Here is a 20965-nt window from a genome sequence, read left to right as displayed (position 1 = left end):
CTGGCGCATGGTAGGCGCTCTGCAAATAATACGTTGATTAATCATAATACGATAAGTTGATTAATGAGGAGGCATGGTTTCACCCCTTCCCTTCCCTTCCTACCACCTTCCAACACACTCGGGGTGTATTTGTTCTTGTCCAGGAGCAGGTTGGAAGTGCTAAAGAGGTAATGCTCCTGCAGCAGCACTCAACTAACAATGAAAAAGGAGCTGGTGGACAAATACGCCTGCTGCCTTACTTCATTGCTGGGTAATTCTGAGGTGTGTGCTTTACTGACCCCTAGATGTCTTCAGCAGGATTCAGCTCCGGTGCCCACAGTGGCTACTGGCTTGATAACACCCCTGTATCAGGCCGCTTCCCTTCCTGTCTCACTTCCCCTGTCCTCTGCTGGTGTTTTCACCAGTAAAACCACCTGCCAAAGGAACCACTGGCACTCAGGTCCTTGGCTCAGCGTCTGTGTCTGGGGGAACCCAAACTAAAGCAAAGATCTCTCTGGGATGTAGTGAACAGGGGTCTTAACATGCTTCCAGGAAACATCATGACTGCAATGCGCTGCCTCTAATAGGGTCCTTCCGTACAGTCGAGGGCAGTTCCACATTATCAGTGCCACAGCTATCCGGGCACTGCTCTGAGTGCGGGTCCACTTCATAAATTAACTTTTAGCATTGCTATGTGAAGTTGGGCCAATTACTCTATCTGTCCTGCAGTTTCCAAATCTCTAACGAGAGAGGGTTGGTCCCATGCTCCCTTCTGGTTCCCAGATTCCTTGGCATAAACGATTCCACACCTATGCGAGTTTAAGTGTTTAGGGAGAAAAAAAAATGACAGTATTCTCTGCTGATGTGTTTTCCAAAGAATCCCAGTTAAGTCCTCAGGGTGAAAAGACAGGGAAGTGTCCCGTGGAAAGAAATGACAATGTCTGGAGATCTCTCAGGTGATGACCAAGTGGGAATGGCAGGGGGAGCGGAGAGCAGGGGGAAAGCTGGGCCACAGAATAAGAGGCTGATTTATAAACCAGGAGAGAAAATGACCTGGCCTTTGAAGGCACAGTGAGCAAGTTATAACCAACACAATCTTGCAGGGTAGGAAAGGCAGGGATGGGGAATTATGGGGAAAACAGTCCAAGAGACCATGATCTACAGCATAGAAACTCTCTGGGCAGCACGGCATCACTCAGCATGGCTGAGGACTCCAAGCCCCATCCTTTAACAAGTTGTATTCAGCAAGCTAGTTATCTGTTTACCCCCACAACCCCTATCACAGAGGGGTCTGGTGGAGATTAAAGGAGAGTATCTAACACCTGACCACAAAGTAGATGCTCAGTAAGTACTGGTGTTGAGATCTGTTGGCCGATCCTGAATTAAGGAAATACATGGACATTGCCTCTGACCATAGACTTCTGGGTATTTTTACTTAATAGTTATTTCAAAAGTAGTTTGTATTTTTATTTTATTAAATCCCTGAAAAGAGATAACACACAACCTCCAAACCACGCACTGTTATAGAATAACTGTGCCTTAAGAGTACTTGAATTCACTATTGAATTTCAGCAAAAAAAGAAAAAAGGAAAGAAAGAAAAAGATATGGTTGAGTCATTACTTTTCTTTAAGCTGTAACCTTATCAAATTTTTCCCCTCCTTGGGCCTCAGACTTCCCGTAACTAAAATCAGGGAGCGTTGGGCCAGATGCACTTGGAGTGCCCTTTCAGGTCTTTGGTTGGTTTCAATTCTAGGGGCCCCTGGGAAAGCATAGAAACAAGTACTTCATGAGGTTACAGAGACTTACTTCTGTCTGCCATCATCATACTTTGTTCTAAGCACCTCAGAAGCTGGCTTTGAGCCTCTAACCCTTAATGATTCCCTTGCTTTTCTTCCCTTGTCAATAAATTAGAGGATGTTTTTCCCCTTGTTTCCATTCCTCTGTAATTTATGTCCTGTGGTTTCAGAGGTTTATTCAGGGCCCAGGAAAATCTGCCTGCTAATCCTTCCCTCCTCATGTTCAGTGTTTGTTTGCAAATAAACTTAAAAGAGAGTCCCTGGAGCAGAAATCAGAGGGATAAGGTCTCTACCATCACTTTCAACACATCCTTCCATTCGGGCTCAGCTCAAGCCCCACCTCCTCTGTGAACTTCCAGCCTGCTAAAGTCTTTTACTTCTCTAAATCATTTCAATGAATGGGTGTGCTGTACTCCATGCAATTAGCACCTTATTATGTACTTTGCTAAGTTCTAATTGTCTGTATCACATAATTGAGCAGTGGGTTACATGAGGCAGACTGTTTTCCACTGACGTGTGAGCAGCCTAGTCTGATGTGGGCTCTGGAATAGGAGAGATGATGGTCTGAATCCTGGTTCTGCTCTGGACTGCATTACACAGTCAATATTATGTGGGCACATCTGTGATACGTATACAATTATCATTTATGATTTTTTACCTACTAAGTGTCCACTTTCCTGCAAACAGCCCTCTGAGGTCACTTTGTGATCCTGGCAGGCTAAGCATCCTGCCATTTCTAGGGTGTGCCCAGAACTTTAGCCTGGCAAATGGCACATTTATCTCCACTGGGTCAGGGATGAGCATGTGACCTAAGTCCCTTAATGAGAGTTAGCTCTAGAAATCTGCTGGACCTGCAGCCACAGTCCTTGTATTCAAGATTTCAAGATTCAAAAAGCTTAAAAACCTAAGGTGTTCTTTTGGTTGTTGTTTTTCGTTCTTTTTGTAAGTTTGGTGTTCAAACTCATTTGGTCACAAAACATGACTTAACTGATGTGACATTATTAATGACAGTCTTCATTAATCCCATTTAGTGTGACTATTCAACCTTTTCATCCTGGATATATTCATGTATTTGACTAGAACCTGCTGGGGATGTTATATATTATACAATACATTATATTATATATATTATAATATACAATATGTATTATATTACACACAATGTACAATATGTGGAATATCCAAAAGAATCCAAATTCTGAAACACATCTGAGTCTCAAGGATTTGGGGTAATGGAATCTGAACTTGTACCGACTTCCTGCCTTTGCACCTGCTTTTCCCTCTGCCCGAAAAGTTTACTTCCCTCCCCTTCCACCTCCAATCTTCTTCAACTGACAAACTCCTACTTATTCAACATGCCCTAATCTAAATGCCCTCTCTGCTGTGAAACATTCCCTGACTTTCCTCAGCAGAATCAGCCATGCTGTCATGTGTGTTCTCATGACACTTGATTCACACACAGTACAACAGTTTTCACACTGGATTACGGTCCTCTCTGGGAGCCTCTGCCCCGCTGGAGGGTCTGCTAGGAGTGGGGGCCCATCTTTGAATCTTCTGTTTCTGGTATAATGCCCAACATCGGCATAGCGGCAATAGGGCATCTTACCTCTACAACTTCCCAAGGAGGGAAAAATGGGCAGAAACATTGTAGAATCACTGAAAATACATTTGTCCAGTTTTACAAATTGCGAAACAGAAGTCTTGGTTTCTAATCTATTCTACGATGCTGCAAAAAGCTATTTAGTTTTTAATATAGAAAAGTGAAATGAAGAAAACTCAGTGCAATTTGAAATTGGCTGACTGGCACATGAACCAACACAACTGATGGAAAAGCCCACCCCACACCCCCACAACAAGTCAGGGCTGCCTCAAATGTATGAGTCAGCACATCTGAGGTCTGGTGCATGTTAGGGCCTCAGCACACATTTGTCACATGGGAAAAAGAGTTCACTCACCAGCTGAATATACTTAAAGGAGATGGGAGCAGTAACTGCAAAGAAAGGGGCCCTGGCTGGACAGCAACCCTTTTTGAGGCTGGACAAAGCCATATCTACTAAGGTCATTAACATACATATTCTGAAACACGAAAATCAGAGGCTAAGTATTTACAATCAGGTTATTTGGACCCAATAAAAAGATGTGGACTTTTTCTTTACTGTCTACTTTAGTGTGTTGTCTTTATCAAGAATAAGAGCTAAAATGATTACGTGTTATTTGGCTTAACCATTATCCTGTGTATCCGGATTTAAGCTTTGGCTTAGAATTCTATTAATTATCAAAATGCTTCATAATTAGAGGGCTGCCTTTACCTGACTATCCCAAAGTGCTTACACATAGTTCTTAGATGTTTTCAGTGGCATTTGTGATTTTAATTGCCTTTGGATAGGTTTCCAGAGCATTTAGAAGATACGGTTCCAAGTGAGCTGCCTCCAGGGTACCAAAAGAGTCTTGACTACCCGGGATTTCCAGAGTGGTTTTGCTAGTGGGTCCCCCGGCGAGAGTCTACCATGCCTCTTGCCTCTGATGGGGGTCCTCATCAGTCATGATACAGCTTTTCTGCTCCAGTGTGGTGATGTAAAGGTTCACTAAACATGCGCTGCACTCATGCATCATGTGTCCAGCGCTGTGCGTCATAGGATGATGTGGGATATAAGAGATGGTTTCCCAGTCTCAGCTGCTTACAGGCTTACTGGGAGACCAGAATGTTCATAGGGGAAAACTACTAAGAAAGCAACTGAGGTCAAACCAGATCTGAGACTTGATGTTATAGAATATACAGCAAAGGGCATTTAAAGACCAGAGATGTACTTTGGGAGACTGAGGCAGGTGGATCACCTGAGGTTAGGAGTTGGGAGACCAGCCTGGCTAACATGGCGAAACCCTGTTTCTACTAAAAATACAAAAGATTAGCTGAGTGTGGTGGCACGCGCCTATAATCCCAGCTACTCGGGAGGCTAAGGCAGGAGAATTGCTTAAACGCAGGAGGCGGAGGTTGCAGTGAGCCGAGATTGCACCATTGTACTCCAGCTTGGGCAACAAGAGTGAAACTCCATTTCAGAAAAACAAACAAACAAAAAAAAGGACCAGAGATGGTGTGCTTAGGTGTTCTGGAAGAGGTAGGACTTGGAATAGGCAGGAAGCAGGAACTGTGAAATGGACATAACATCACATCTAGGCACTGGCAGTTCTCAGGTTCCTGCTTTTCTGCTATACTTCCAGGAGCAAGAGCGTCAGAATGTGAGGTCAGGATATTTGTGTGTCTGGCTTATCGGCATATATGCAAACCACTTAGAATAATGCCTGGCGCATGGTAGGCGCTCTGCAAATAATACGTTGATTAATCATAATACGATAAGTTGATTAATGAGGAGGCATGGTTTCACCCCTTCCCTTCCCTTCCTACCACCTTCCAACACACTCAGATGGTTGGTGCACAAATCTAACCATCTCTACAGTGCAAACATACTTGCAGAACAAACTATGCAGCTGAGGTATCTTACAAATAGCTTTGAACACATTTAATGCATCTGATTTAAACTGTATCTGATTTAAAACCACAAATACTCTCTTCCAAGTACCCCCAAGCTTTCCCTTGCCTAAAGATCTCAGAAGCCACAACTGGGTGTGTCAAGATTATTTTGTTTTTAGATCAGTCACCCTCCAGCTCTGGGTTAAGCAACTGTGTGGTCCTGGGCAAACCACATAATTTCCAAAAAGTTCATTATCCTCATATGTAAAATTAGTAGGTTAGACTAGATTATTTCTAAGGTTCCTTATTAAATGATTCAAGACACTAGAATTTGGTGCTTAACATCACTTTCTGGCTCTGGGGGTGGGGAGGAGAGAGAGAGAGAAAGAGTGTGTGTGAGTGTGTGTGTGTGCGTATTTTAAAAGGAGTCCTCGGTCCACCCTTTGCTGAGAAAATCCCAGAGACTTCCCAGCCCCTCCTTCTCCACCTGGGAGGGTATGGACACTTGCAGCTTTGGAAATCCTGGTTTTTGCTCTTTCTTCTTTCTCAACTGCTCACCCTATCATCCCATTTTAAAGCATCCTAGATATTTTCTTCTTTCTCTCCAATCGGGGCCTGTGGGTCATCAGATTTGGTTAAGGAATTTGGAGCTACACTCCGGATTCTTGACTGTATACCTCCCCTCTCTAGGATCCCATGTTTGTCTTTTATATTCTTATGGGTGATGCCCTCACCCCAACTCCGTATTAATTCCCTCTCATTCTTCTCACTTTGCGTTCTATGTCAATTGGACAAATACCCGCTCACAGATTTACACAATTCCCCTAGTCTATCTAATCTTTCTCCATTAGGCTTGAGAGATCAATTTTTTAATAATAATGATAGCTGCCATTCATTGAGCATATTCTTGTACCAAACACTTTATGGAAATCATCTCCTTAATCTTCACTACGACTCTATGATATTGACAAGACCCTCTCATTTTAAAGATAAAGAGAATGATGCTTAGGGAACTTACTTGTAGCCTGCCTAAGCAAGAAGCAGAGATTCAAGCTCAGGCCTGTGTGTTTCAAAGCTCATGGATTTTCTCCCACTATACATAAGACATCAACACTATTCAAGGGTTTATGATATGCGTTTGTAGTTTAGTGGTTACTCCTAGATTCAGATAATGTTAAGGTTGGAACATACTTAGGAAGTCACTTAATTTTAGTGACTTCTAGTAGAACCTAAGAAATATAAGAACATATCCACACAGAGAAAAGAAATGATATAATTACATGGAAAATTGCACACGTATTATATACAACTATATTTATAATACAAATGGAAAGTACATCTTTACAAGCTTCCACAGAACATTTACAAAAATGACTTGGAATGCCTTCCTCTAATATCTGCCTACAAAACCCCTAAGCATTCTTCAATCCCATTTCAAATGCTACTTTCTCCATAAGCTGTTCCTGATCTCACAAAAGGGTGTGATATGTTTATCAGAGTAATTTATATTTTAGCCCTCACTAACCTATTTGTTGTTTCCTGTCTTTAGAGGGCAGATCGGGTGTCACCTCTTTATTAATTCCATAGCTCTCAGCACAAAACTTGACACAAAAAGTAGCACTCAATGCATGGTTGCTGAATTTAATTCAGAATTGTTTATTTTGCCTTGGTGCAATGTAGGAACATGAAAAATATTGTAGTCAGGCAGAATTCAATACATTCTAATATAAACCACTCTGTCTTTTACATCAATTACTCATTTTGTCCCTTAAATATGCCTCGGTTGAAATACCAGCATTCTTTCTTTTGGTTCATATTAACTTTCTAAGCTAAAGTAAATAAATTTATTGAATATGCTGAATCAGCAAATAAGGTTTTTTAAGTAAAAAAATTTTATTTTTAAAGGAGAAATGCCTAATTGAGTATGCATGTCAAAAGTATGGTATAAGAAAACAGGGAGGAAAAAAGATACTCATTGTAGCATTAGTTTTTAGACTAAATAATATTTCCATTTATTAAATATGTGACTTTCTCTTAAGGTATTCAATAGTTTCTTGGCAATAAATTTTCTCAAGAAGTAACAATAAAATTTTGTCTGAGCCTCTCACGATATTCCAATCACAATCACTTTTTTCTAATGTAGCTGAGCTGCTTTATAACACTGGCTACACAAAATTGTGAGAGTGAGTTAAAGTAAGGAACTAAAGGCCATCCTTTGTATTTGAATAGATCTTTACAGTTTGCAAAGCACTTTCATGAACATTATCTTATTAATGTTCCTTATATATCATTGCAATATTCTTCTTCTTCCCATTTTATAGGTAGAGAAGCAGAGGTCTAGAAAAATTACTTGCCCAATAAACACTTGTTGCAAAAAAAAGGAGGAAAAGAAGGATAAAAATGTGCCTTATGTAGGGTCAAGATGGCAGACTGAGCAAAGGTATTCGTTTTCCTCTTTCCTTTGCAAAATTCCATTAAAATCACAGAAAACACACACAAGTTGTAACAACAACTATAAAACAAGAAAGGATATGATTAGCAGATAAAACATTCTGAAGAATTTCTGGATATTAGAAAGTTTATGTTGGCAAGAAACCACAGCAGAAGAAACCACCAAAACAGACTATTGCAGAGATGAAAAAATTCTAAACTCAGAAACCACAGGTACAATGAGCAAAAGCTAGAGTGGCCACTAACATCAAGGAAAGGACTGCCTGAAGAATGCTGAGGTCAGCCATGCCCCACCCCTCCACCGGTCAACAAAGATGCTGGTGGGAGGTTTCAACATGTCTTCTTTGAATACTCACAGAAGAGGCAGACATACATTAGAAAAGACACAGAAGACTTGAACAACCTAATCTACAACCTTGATTTAATAGAAATATAAAAGTCTCTGAACCAATTATCAAGAATGTTCATCAAAACAAACATTTTTCTCAAGCACACTTGGCCTGTTTACAGAGGCTGTTCACATGCTAAGCCATAAAGCAAGTCTCAACAAATCTCAGAAAATCAGCATCGCACATACCACATTCTCTGACCACAACACAATCAAGTTAGAAATTAATTTCGAATTTAAAAAAACACCAAAACCCTCCATACTTAAAAATATAATTAAATAATGCTTGGGTCAGAGAAAATATCATAATGACGATTTTAAAAAATATTTAAAACTGAGGCCAGGGGCAGTCGCTCATGCCTGTAATCCCAGCACTTTGGGAGGCCAAGGTGGGAGGACTGCTTGAGCCCAGGAGTTCAAGATCAGCTTGGTCAACATAGAAAGACCCCATCTCTACAAAAAATTTTCAAAAATTAGTCAGACATGGTGGCATGTATCTGTGGTCCCAGCTACTGGGGAAGCTGAGGTGAAAGGATCACTTCAGCCCAGGAGGTTGAGGCTGCATGAGCTGTGATCCTGCCACTGCCATCCAGCCTGGGCAACAGATTAAGACTCTGTATCAAAACAAAACAAAAAACCCTAAAACTGAATAATAGTAAAAATACTGTATATCAAAATTTAAGAGATGCAACATAAGTAATACTACAAGAAAAAATTGCCATCTTTAACACTTACATTAGAACAGATTAAAGGCTAAAAATAAATGAGCTGAAAACACACACACACACACACACACACACACAAATATATATGTTTTCTTTTTTTTTTTATCTGAGACAGAGTCTCATTCTGTCACCCAGGCTGGAGTGCAATGGTTCAGTTGCAGCTTGCTGCAACCTCCACCTCCTGGGTTCAAGCAATTCCCCTGCTTCAGGCTCCCAAGAAGCTGGGACTATAGGTGCCAGCCACCATGCCTGGTTAATTTTTATATTTTTAGTAGAGATGGTGTTTTGCCATGTTGGCCAGTCTGGTCTTGAACTCCTGACTTCAAGTGATCTGCCTGCCTCGACCTTTCCAAGTGCTAGGATTACATGCGTGAGCCATGCATGCGGCCCACATATATTTTAAAAGTTACTACAGTTAAAGAAAAAATGACGACATGAATAAACCCGAGGAAAGTAGAAAGAAAAATAAAAGCAGAATTGAATGGAAGATAACAAAGCTCCAATGCAGAGGAACAACAATGCCAAAAGTTGATTTTTTAATGAAGATTAGTAAGATTTACAGTATTCTGGAAAGAATGGTTAATAAAATAAAAGGCACAATTGAACAATATTAGGAAAGAAAAAAGGACTCTGCAGCATCTGGAGATCTGCAGATGCTGTAGATAATTAGAAGATATAATGAACATATTTATGTTAACAAACTGGAAAACGTAGATGAAATGGACAAATTCCTAGACATATTTAACTTTTAAACATTTTCCAAGAATAAATAGAAAGCCTTAATACTCCTATAATGATTAAATAAAAATAATCAGTGGTTTAAAATGTCCTTACAGGGGGGAAAAACACATCAGGCTTAGCCAGTTTTTTTAGGTGACTTTCTAGGAATAAATTATAATAATTTTATATTATAGAAAATCCTCCAGACATTAGAAAACAAGGCGGTACTTCTGAAATGAATTTATAAGACTGGTATAGCCTTATAACAAAACAGGAAAGTACAGCATAAGAAAGAAGAATTTACAGGCACTCTCAAATATAGATTTGGAAATATAGAACCCTCTTAAAAACAGTCATGCTATAAAATTAATTTAATAAAAATAGAAATATATCATAACCAAGTTGGATTTATCCCTGGAATGCAAGGATAGTTTAACATTATAAAATCTGTTTCTGTAATTTATCACACTGACAGATTAAAAAAGTAAAACCAAATGATCATCTTAATAGAGAAAATGTGTTAGATAAAATTCAACACATGTTCATGATTAAAAAATAAATCTCTTAGTACACTGGGAATAGAAGAGGGTTTATCAAGCTAATAAAAGCATAAACTTACAGCAAACTTGATTTTTAATGGCAAAATGTCAGAAGTGTTCTCTTGAGCAAATCGGGAGCAAAATAGCACTGCCTCAACTCAACATTTTGCTGGAGGTTCTAGCTAGTGCAAAGGTTAAGAAATAAAAATTATAAAAATTGGAAAGGAAACTCAAAATGGCCATTAAAAAAGAAATTAGATATATAAGAATTTGGAAAAGGAAAAATGGCCATTATTCACAGATTACATAATTATGTACTAGAAATTACAAAAGTTCCTACATAAAATTGATTTAAATTAATAAGAGTTTAGAAAGCTTTTTTGATGTAAGATCAGTTGTACTTTTTTTTTTTTAAGACAGGGTCTTACTCTGCCACCCAGGCTGGAGTGAAGTGGTGTTATCATGGCTCACTGCAGCCTCAGCCTCCCTGTGTTTATGTAATCCTCCCACCCTAGCCTCTTCAGTAGCTGGGAATATAGGCACACACCACCATGCCTAGCTAACTTTTTTTCTGTTTTTCAATTATTATTTTTTTTGTAGAGATGGGTTTCACCCAGGGCTGGTCTCAAACTCCTGGGCTCAAATGATCTGCCTGCCTCAGTATCCCAAAGTGCTACTAGCATTACAAGCATGAGCCACCATGGCCAGATGATCATTTGGACTTCTAAGCATTAGCAACCAAAAGAAAAAATTAATTAGGAAAACATACACATAATTTATAATAAAAAATAACAAGGTACCTAGGATTAAATATAAAATAAAGATGTATAAGATTTTTGCATAGGAAATTGTAAAACTTTATTAGAAAATGTCAAAGAAGACTTAAATAAATGTAAAGCTTATATGCCATGTTCATGGATAGAATGGCTCAATATTAGAATGATTTTAGTGTTCTCATGTTAATCTATAGACTCAATACAATACTGATAAAAATTCTTAAAGGATTTTTCAAGGAAAACTGATGTGATAATTTCAAATTTCATAAGGAAGAACAAATGTCTAAGAATAACTAAGACATTCCCAAATAATGTGAACTGATTTGCCCTACACAGATTGAGATTTATTATAAGGCTGTAGTAATTAAGACAGCAGGTTACTTGTACAGACATAGAAATGTCCAATGGAGCAAATACAGAGGCCAGAAAAAGATAAACATATATATGGAAACTTGGTACTGAAAAGAAATGGCCCTGGAAATTTGTTGAAAGGGAAAGACTATTCAATAAATGTTCCTGTAGTAACTCATTGCCAAAATGGGGAAAAAAGAAAATTAGATCCCTTAATGAAAAATGAAATTAGATCTCTTATTTACCCTATACAGAAAATTTAATTCCAAGCATATAAAAACTTAACTGTGAAGTGCAAAACTTCAATAATTTTAGAAAGCAATATAGGAGAATATGTCTATAACCTTGGGATCAATAATTTCCTAAACAGAAAAAGAGAGTGTTAACACAAAGAAATAAAACGGATACATTCAAATACACTAAAATCAAGGACTTCTGTTTAGCTAAAGACACTTTACAAGTCATAAGGTGGAGAAAATATTACATGGAATAAAAAGCAGAGGGTTCATATTCAAAATACACAAAAGACTCTTAAATCAGTAGTGAAAAAGCAAATAACTAAATTTAAAACCAGAAAATAAATACAAACAGGCATTTCACAGAAGAAGAAACATGAATGATATGTATACACGTAAACATTATACTATATCAATAGTTAATGATCAGAGAAATGTCCATTAGCATACACTGACACCATTTTATATCTTAATATATAAGTAAAAATTAACCTGTCTGATAATACCTAATACTGGAAAGGAGATAAATCATTGAGAACTTTTACACTCTACAAGTGGAAATGAAAACTAATAAAACTGCTGTGGAAAGCAATCTGATATTAATTGTAGAGTTAAACAAACATATTCTCCATGACCCACCAATTCAACTCCTAGGCATGCATCCTGAAGGAATCCTTGCAAAGATATATGAGGAGACATGTTACAAAGTGTTCATAGCAGCATTGTTTGTAATAGGAAAAACACCCTAGAAGGAACCCAAATATCTATCAACAGGTAAAAAGATTATATATTCATATTGTAGAATACTATCTAGCACTGAAAATGAATGAACCACTGCTACAAATATCATCACGTCAAATAAAAACATCAAGTTGAATAAAAAAAAAATCAAGATACCATGTTTACACAACTCAAAACCAAACAAGATCAAACAGTATGTTCTTTTTGGGCTTGGTTTTTTTTTTTTTTGAGATGGAGTCTCACTGTCACCCAGGCTGGAGTACAAAGTGGCACCATCTCAGCTCACTGCAACCTCCACTTCCTGGATTCAAGTGATTCTCCTGATTCAGCCTACTGAGTAGCTGGGACTACAGGCATGCAGCATCTTGCCCAACCAATTTTTGTATTCTTTTAGTAGAGATGGGGTTTTACCATGTTGGCCAGGTTGGCCTCGAACTCCTGACCTCAAGTGATCAACCCTTCAAACAAAAAAGTGAATGTTCACTTCCATTTCTCTTATTCAGTATTGTATTCTGGAAGTTCTAGCAAGCAGCCTTTCAAAGTGCTGGGATCAGAGGCATGAGCCACTGCACCTGGCCCAAACAGTATATTCTATAGACACACATACACCTGTGATTATATTATAGATAAAAGCAATGAAGTGCAAACCATAAAATTCAGGATGGTTGTCTCTCGTGGAGAGAAGCAAGGAGGACATGAGTGGGGAGTAGTGTACAGTACTGGGAATTTTGATTGCTTTAGTTGTGTGGTGAGTTCATAGGTTTTTGCTTTATTATTCTACTTCATAATTGCTTATATATTACATACGTTCTCCTACACATATTCAGTATTATACCTTTTTAAGAAATAAAATAAATGGTTAAAAAAATACTCAAATACCATCACTCCACTAAAGAGCTGGACGGTATTACGATTGAGTTCAGCAAACCTTCAAAAAAAAAAAAAGGTAACTCCTTGGTTGTTTAAACTGTTTCAGAGGCTAGGTGTGGTGGCTCACACCTGTAATCTTAGTACTCAAAGAGTCTGAGGTGGGAGGATCACTTGGGTCCAGGAGTTCAAGACCAGTCTGGGAAACACAGTAACACAGTGAGACCCTGTCTCTACACAAAGTAAAAAATTAGCCGGGCATGGTGGCGCATGCCTGTAGTCCCAGCATCTTGGAAGGCTGAGGCAGGAGGATTACTTGAGCCTGGGAGGTTGAGGCTGCAGTGAGATGTGATTGGGGCACTGCACTTCCAGCCTGGGTGACAGAGTGAGATCCTGTCTCAAATAAAACAAAACAAAACAAAACAAACCAGGCCACGCGCGGTGGCTCACGCCTGTAATCTCAGCACTTTGGGAGACCAAGGTGGGCGGATCACGAGGTCAGGAGGTGGAGACCATCCTGGTTAACACAGTGAAACACGTGTCTACTAAAAAATACAAAAAATACAAAAAATACAAAAAAAAAAAAAATTAGCTGGGCATGGTGGCAGGTGCCTGTAGTCCCAGCTACTTGGGAGGCTGAGGCAGGAGAATGGCGTGAGGGTGACAGAGCGAGACTCTGTCTCAAAAACAAAACAAAACAAAACAAAACAAAACAAAACAAAACTGCTTCAAAGCACACAAAAAGATTAAAGATTTCTGAATTGATTTTACAAAACTATCAAAACCCTGGTCTAGCACAATAAAATATAGCCAAGAGCCAATACCACTTATTTAAAAAGAAGAAAAAATTTAAAACATTTATAAATCAAATACAGTAGTAAATTTAATGAAGAAATCATTATTAAGATAGTTAATTCCAAGAATGCAAAGACAGTCCAACATTAAGAAATTCATAATATATTCACTATGTAAGTAGATTAATGGAAACAACTCATATGAGCATTTTGACAAAGGCAAACAATATTTGATAAAATTCAGCAATCAATCCTGATAAAAACTTAGAAATAAACTTGTAACTGGATAAAATGTATCTACCTGAACCTCTGATAGGTATCATACTTAGTGATGACATATTAGAAACATTCCCATTTAAGTCTGGAAGAGCGGGGCGCGGTGGCTCATCTCAGCACTTTGAGAGGTCGAGGCGGGTGGATCACCCGAGGTCAGGAGATCGAGACTAGCCTGGCCAACATGATGAAGCCCAGTCTCTACTGGAAATACAAAAATTAACTGGGTGTGGTGGCGCAAAACCTGTAATCCTAGCTACTTGGGAGGCTGACGCAGGAGAATTGCTTGAACCTGGGAGGTGGAGGTTGCAGTGAGCTGAGATTATGCCATTGCACTCCAGCCTGGGCAACAAGAGCAAAACTCCATCTCAAAAAAAAAAAAAAGTCTAGTAGAAGACAGGATTGTTCCCTTTCATTTATCTTATTCAGTACTGTATTCTGGAAGCTCTGGCAAATGCAGTTAGACATGAGGTAGAAACAAGCACAGGTATCAGAAAAGAAGGAAAAACTCTGCCATTGCAAGTCATAGGCACACACATACACATATGCACATAAACCCACAGACACACACATAGGCACACACCCTCGTGTTTATAAATGTACAGGAATGGTTCTAGAAGGACAGATGCTAAATTGTTAACAATGGTTTCATCTGGGCAGGGAAGGAGGATAGGGGAGAGAATGAGGGTAAAGAGGAACCTTTAACTTTTACTCTCTGTATTTGTTTGCATGAATTTGTTTTTACAACAGTTTTTATAATATAAAAAAATTGTTAGGCTGGTGCGGTGGCCCATGCCTATAATACCAGCACTTTGGGAGGCCGAGGCGGGCGGATCACTTGAGGTCAGGAGTTGGAGACCAAAGTGAAACCCCATCTCTATTAAAAATACAAAAATTAGCCAGCATGGTGGCGGGCACCTGTAATCCCAGCTACTCAGAAGGCTGAAGCAGAAGAATCCTTGAACCTGGGAGGCAGAGGTTTCAGTGAGCTGAGATCGCACCACTACACTCCAACCTGCATGACAGGGTGAGACTCTGTCTCAACAACAACAACAACAACAACAACAACAACAACAACAACAAAAACATTTAAATGAGAAAAGTCATATGGTGACTTTTCACCCAAGTGATTGACCCAAGGCTCAAACTTGAGTCTTGCATTAGCAAGTGAGTTCCACATAGCTGGTTTGCTATTTTAGATACCAGAAAAAGAAAGAAAGGCGAAGCCAGGGAGAATTGTGTACCACGAAATAGTCATTACGCTGACCCTTCATTTCTATTTGCCAAAAATAACACTCTAGGAACGAAGAGTGACAACTAGTATTTTAAATAAACGGTGTCACTGCTTACAAAGCAGTCCTACATGAATTATTTAATATGATTTACTCCTTAGGAAATAATTTCAATAATTTATGAAGAAGAAAATGTCCGGCAATGATGACCTAAATGACATGTCAAAAAAAGATAATCTTAAGACTGTAGATCTAGAATTTTGAGAACTTTCAAAGGCCCAGAGAAAAACTCCAGTTCTCAGGATCCAGCTGACTGACAAATTTCCTGCCACATCCCCTCACAATGATCTGAACTATGCATTGTTTCTTCTGTGATCTGAACTATGCATTGTTTCCAGAACATGCCATGTCCTTTTTTATTTCTGGGGCTCTAGAGATGTTTTCCCTCTGCCTGGAATGCTCTCCCTCTTTCCCCTTACAATGCTTACCTATCCATCAGAAAAGAGTTAAGACTGCAGACCTGACTGCTCTCCTTGAAAAGATCTGCTTACAAGGCTGGCCCTAGGCTGGCGTCCGGTAACTTGGATTTGGGGAGGGTTCCCATCATTCCCAGAACTGATAAGGGTGGCGTGCTTGCTGTGCCTCTACTGTATAGACAATATGGTTTATGGTGAACACCTGCCTTCCCTGTGGGAGTCTGGAATTTTGTTAACTGGCAGGCAGAGGCTGTGTATGTGGTCAGCCCCAGTAAAGATGATGGGCTCTGGGCCTCTAACAAGCTTCCTAGCTGGCAACATTTCCCATGTGTCGTCATAACCCATTGCTAGGGGAAGTAAGTGGGTCCTGTGTGCCTTCCTGGGGAAAAAAAAAAAAAAACCTTGGGAGCTTCCATCTCGTTTGCCCCAGACTTTACCCCATGAACCTTTTCCCTTTGTTGATTTTCTTCGTATACTTTCACTGTAATAAATCATAGCTGAGTGCCAATGTATGCTGAGTCACTGAATCACCGCAGATAATTGAATCATAGGGCTTGTCTTAAAGACCCCCAACACACAACCCTTCAAGTCTCAGTTCAAATATGTCATCATTTGTGGAATCTTTCTTTGCTTTCTTAGGTAACTTCCCATTGTTCTTGCAATTAATGAGAGATCCTTATTGCATGATCATTAACTGTTTGTATTCTGTGCCCCTTTTAGAGTATAAGCTCACCAAAGACAAAGATCTGGTCTTTTCACCTTTCTTTTTTCAGCACAGGGTTAATATACTTGCTCGCATTTGCAATGGTGATTGTAGTCAATAGCACGTTTTACACAATGGGAGCATTTTATGCACATTCAATTTGTTTTTCTTACCTAAAAGCATATCCTGGTGGTCATTTCATTGCACATCTACAGCTACCTCATTCTTTCTGAACACCTGCACAGCATGCCTTATCACTAGGACAGTAGGATGGAAAGGGCCTAATTATGACAGGTGGCTCATAGAACATTTTACACACTCAGAGTAGACCTATATGATAAAAAGTCTTAGAAATGGAAAATCTGGGTCCAAAAGACATTTATTTATTTTTACCGTAAAAATTGTGATATAATTTACATACCAAAAACTTTGCTCTTTTAAAGGATATGGTTCGGTAGTTTTTAGGATAGTCACAAAATTGTGCAACCATCACCACTACCTAATTCCAAGATGCTTTCATCACCATGAAAAGAAACCTTGTCTGTACCCATTAGCAGCTAAGATATTTATTTTTTATTTTGATAGGTTTTGCCATATTGTACCATCAAAATTAAAGAACATCTATGCCTGTAATCCCCGCACTTTGGGAGGCCGAGACGGGCGGATCATGAGGTCAGGAGATCGAGACCATCCTGGCTAACACGGTGAAACCCCGTCTCGACTAAAAAATACAAAAAAATCAGTCGGGCGTGGTGGTGGGTGTCTATAGTCCCAGATACTTGGGAGGCTGAGGCAGGAGAATGGCGTGAAAATGGGAGGCGGAGCTTGCAGTGAGCCGAGATCGTGCCACTGCACTCCAGCCTGGGCGACAGAGCGAGACTCTGTCTCAAAAATGAAAGAAAGAGAAAGAAAGGAAGGAAGGAAGGAAGGAAGGAAGGAAGGAAAGAAAGAAACATCTTTTTGACCACACTTTGCAGAATTTATCACGTTATTCCAAATATGGAATGTAGTAGATTTCTAGTTGCATCTCCCTCCCTGTCCCTACATATAACAATGTCTCGTTGGTCTTATCTGAGAAGGTAAGTGCAAGTTCAAGAAAGAAAATGCAAGCCTCCCATTCCCACCTCCCCTTCCCCGCCATTCTGCTGCATCCTGCAAAGAAGCTGCACATTGGCACACTCCCCACGCTGATAAATGCATCAAAAGTCCAGCTTGACTTTAAAAGTCCTTTACAGTCTTCTCAGGGATACATCCCATCTGTACAAGTGTACATGGTGGCCACCCTAACCTTGACTAGGACAAAGGGATTCTCATGATCTCACTGTTCTGAGTTTAACGCTCTGGCAATGGGACAATTAAAGAAGGCACAGTTCTTTTCTGTGTCTGTTCTCCAACCCATGCACTGACACCATACCAGGTTGTTCTGTCCTTGGACCACAGTCACCAGCGCTGACAGTGCCAGCCACAGGATGCCAAACAAGGCTTGCTTTGCATCACACCCCTCCTCTCACCACCTGCCAGGCTCTGCTTATCTGAAAGGACCTCACACCCTAGAAAACTGACTGTAAACTGCTTCCCAGAGTGTGCCGCTTGGCTTCCAGCTCCACATTGAGAACACAGCCCTTCAAGCACCCCCAGGTGTATGACGCTTTCTTACCCGTTCTTCCTTTCCTCATGTGTTTTTAGGCACGTCCAAAGGGAAGATAATTAAAACCTGCAAGAAAACCAGCTGGCAGAGAAAAGGAAAATCTTGGTGACTTAGGGACGACGCCACATGTTTATGGGTAAGTTTTGTAAGTAACACGACAATAAAAAAGAGGGTCTTACAAATAAATGCCACATTCTTCAAAGCTCTATCTAAACTACATTCTTTTTAAGGAAGAGGTGGGGGCTACCCATACTCATGCTCCTTCCTCATCACTTCATTTCCAAGAAGGAAAAAGGAATCCTAATCGTACAATTTCCTAGGAGCTCAGGCATTCTGCAGCCAACATCACAGAAACACACACGCACTCACACATGCACGCACACTCACATGCACACACTAGGGGAAAGACGGAAAGCAAGAACGAAAAGAGGAAGAGGCCCAAGAGGATCTTTATTTAGCAAAGCAGAGTGGAACAAAGGGGCAGGAGGGCAGGCATCTCACTACCTTTGATCGGGTTTTCTGGCTATTCATGTTAAGCACACACACTTCTAACTCATAAGACAAAACCTCTGCCTTCTCGCAAACGCTGAACACTGTCTGAAAAGCACCAAGATTTGGGTGAGCCTGTATAATCCCTTTCAATTTTCATCTGCTTTGCTGATTGTCAGGTGAAGCAGAGCCGTTTGCCACTCTGCATGTGACACAAGGCTAGGGGCACACACATTCCAGCGTGGCCTTCCCCACGAGCCAGCTGTGTGCAGGTAACTAAAGCCTGCCCTTTGCTTGCTGTTAATAAGAATAATTGGCACGCCACTGAGGGGCTGCTGGAGCGCTGTGATTTGCTCAGTTCGGGGGTCTCCCCAGACCATATGTGCATGCAGCGGTGATAGAAATATTTTCCATATGAGCTCTCCTCTCGCCTGCTTAAGTGCTCCAGGCTGAGTGAGGCCAGCCCATTTGTCATTTACTCTACACACTAAAAAAATCAACAGGGAAATTGTGAACTTCAACTACAACTAGAGGGCAATGGTCTGCTTTCAGCTTCCAGCATCACTCACCCATTCAGTTTCTCCTGCTCCCATTCAAGGGCTCAATCACTCCACAGGCCCAGAAAATATCTACAGAGCAGAGGACATGAGTAACTAATAGGCAAAAAGCCTACAACAAATGACCCGTTGCTGCATGTCTCTGAGCTGCATGTCTGTTTTGAACAGAGCAACAAGCCTGCTGAAACCACAGCTAGCCTTGCAGCCCTGGGCTTGGGAGCACTCCCACTTCCACTCTTCTTAGACAAGGGAAAGTAATTACATTAGGCTTTCAGAGCCTGCTTGGTCCCTGACAAGGCTAACAAAAAGCAAAGCTGTGAAGTGGCCTCATGGCCTTTTTAGGAGATACACTTTTCACTTGGCTTTTCAAAGAGGGAGACGGATGCAGGAGAAAGGCTGTCCTTTCGTTACTCAGGCGTCAGGGTAAGGAAGGAAAGGAGTGGATGAGGGAAATACGTTGCAGGCTTGTTCGCAGGTGAGGGTGGATACACCAAGGTGCTTCCCTCTCCAGGCTCAACGATCATCTACTCCAATCTCTTTGCCTGCATCAAAAACTGACTCCGAGAGGTATCACTGATGTTAAAAAAAACAAAAAACAACAAAAAAAACTGTACCCAACAACCATATGAACTGAACCAATAATAATAAATCATCCTCATGAGCTTAGAACATGTCTCCCTGCTAAGGTACATCTGGGCATACTCCTAGCCCTGTTATATATCATCATCCCTTTTCAAACTTATGGTAGAAAGTTAAACACAGATTTTTCCAAGCACATCAAAGCAAAAAATAAAAATAAAAAATAATAATAAAAAAAAAGAGAGAAGTGTTGCAAAAGCAGGGAAGAAAAGCAATTCCCCTAGCATGTACATTCTCTCTGCAGCACTAGAGAAAAATTCTCAAAAGGTAACAGTCCCTAACGAAATCTGACATGGCACATCTTTTTTTTTTTTTTTCTGCTACAGCAGGAGAAACGTGCGTGCTACAGGCATCTGTCACCAAGGCCAGAGCAGCTTCCCGGTGTGGCAACTGTACAGACAGCTTCAGAATGATATTTTAGAAATTATAAAATTCTTCAAGAAGAAAAGAAGTCTTCATATAAGAAAAGGCAAGAGAAGCCTACAAAAGTAATATAAAGCATTACTCTTTGCACCCCATAAAATTCCATTCCCTGATCCCTCTTGGTAGATAGAAGAGGAAATATAATGCTGAAAAAAAATACAACTTCTGACAAGATATTTTATTTGGCTTACCTCTCCCCCAGGTCTTGCTAACACTGCTGTTTGAACGTGGAGCAATGTTAATATCAGGTAGCTGACAAACATTATTACCCAAAGTTAGAACTACCCTAGAGGAGAACTCCGTCTGCCAAGTGCTAACAGCTAGCAGATGCACTTGTGTCTCGGGATTCCAGCCCCGGAGTTCCGCTAGGCACCGCGCTGGTTCCCTCGGCTCTCCCTCACTGTACTACCCGGCGCTTCGAGCTCAGCCTCTGTTCTGAAGAAAACTGGTAAGCTGATCTCTTCATGTAATAACTTCTCCCGGCTGGGGGAGGGGACAGGAGCCAGCTGGGAGCTGGGGGGCTGCCTTTAACAGAAAGCAGAAAGGGGAGGGACAGAAATGATCAATGTGGAGTTCTGCATCTGGTCTCATTCATGAAAAGGGTTCCAAGGTAAGTACTCCACATGCAGGGGGACAGCCCCTACCTCGTCAACTGAGGCAGGGAGGGGGCAGTGAATTGCAGCAGGATGAGC

At 40.4% G+C, this 20965-nt stretch overlaps 1 protein-coding gene across 2 annotated transcripts in view; it reads right to left on the bottom strand.

The window, feature by feature from the left end:
* The window catches only part of THSD4 (thrombospondin, type I, domain containing 4), a 723953-nt gene that overhangs the window by 220363 nt on the left and 482625 nt on the right, over positions 1-20965 (bottom strand). Inside the window, exon 1 of one of the 2 annotated variants that reach the window (XM_011978584.1) lies at positions 20465-20744. The exons of the other annotated variant lie outside the window; for it this stretch is intronic. Within the exon in view, the coding sequence (XP_011833974.1) occupies positions 20465-20536 (72 nt within the window). The 5' untranslated portion in view covers positions 20537-20744. Of the gene's footprint in view, positions 1-20464; positions 20745-20965 lie in introns of those variants that run through there. 2 annotated transcript variants of the gene reach the window in all.

Source organism: Mandrillus leucophaeus, unplaced genomic scaffold (genome assembly GCF_000951045.1).
Source record: "Mandrillus leucophaeus isolate KB7577 unplaced genomic scaffold, Mleu.le_1.0 Scaffold197, whole genome shotgun sequence".
NCBI classification, from domain to species: Eukaryota; Metazoa; Chordata; class Mammalia; order Primates; family Cercopithecidae; genus Mandrillus; species Mandrillus leucophaeus.
This window is presented reverse-complemented; position numbering and strand designations above follow the sequence as displayed.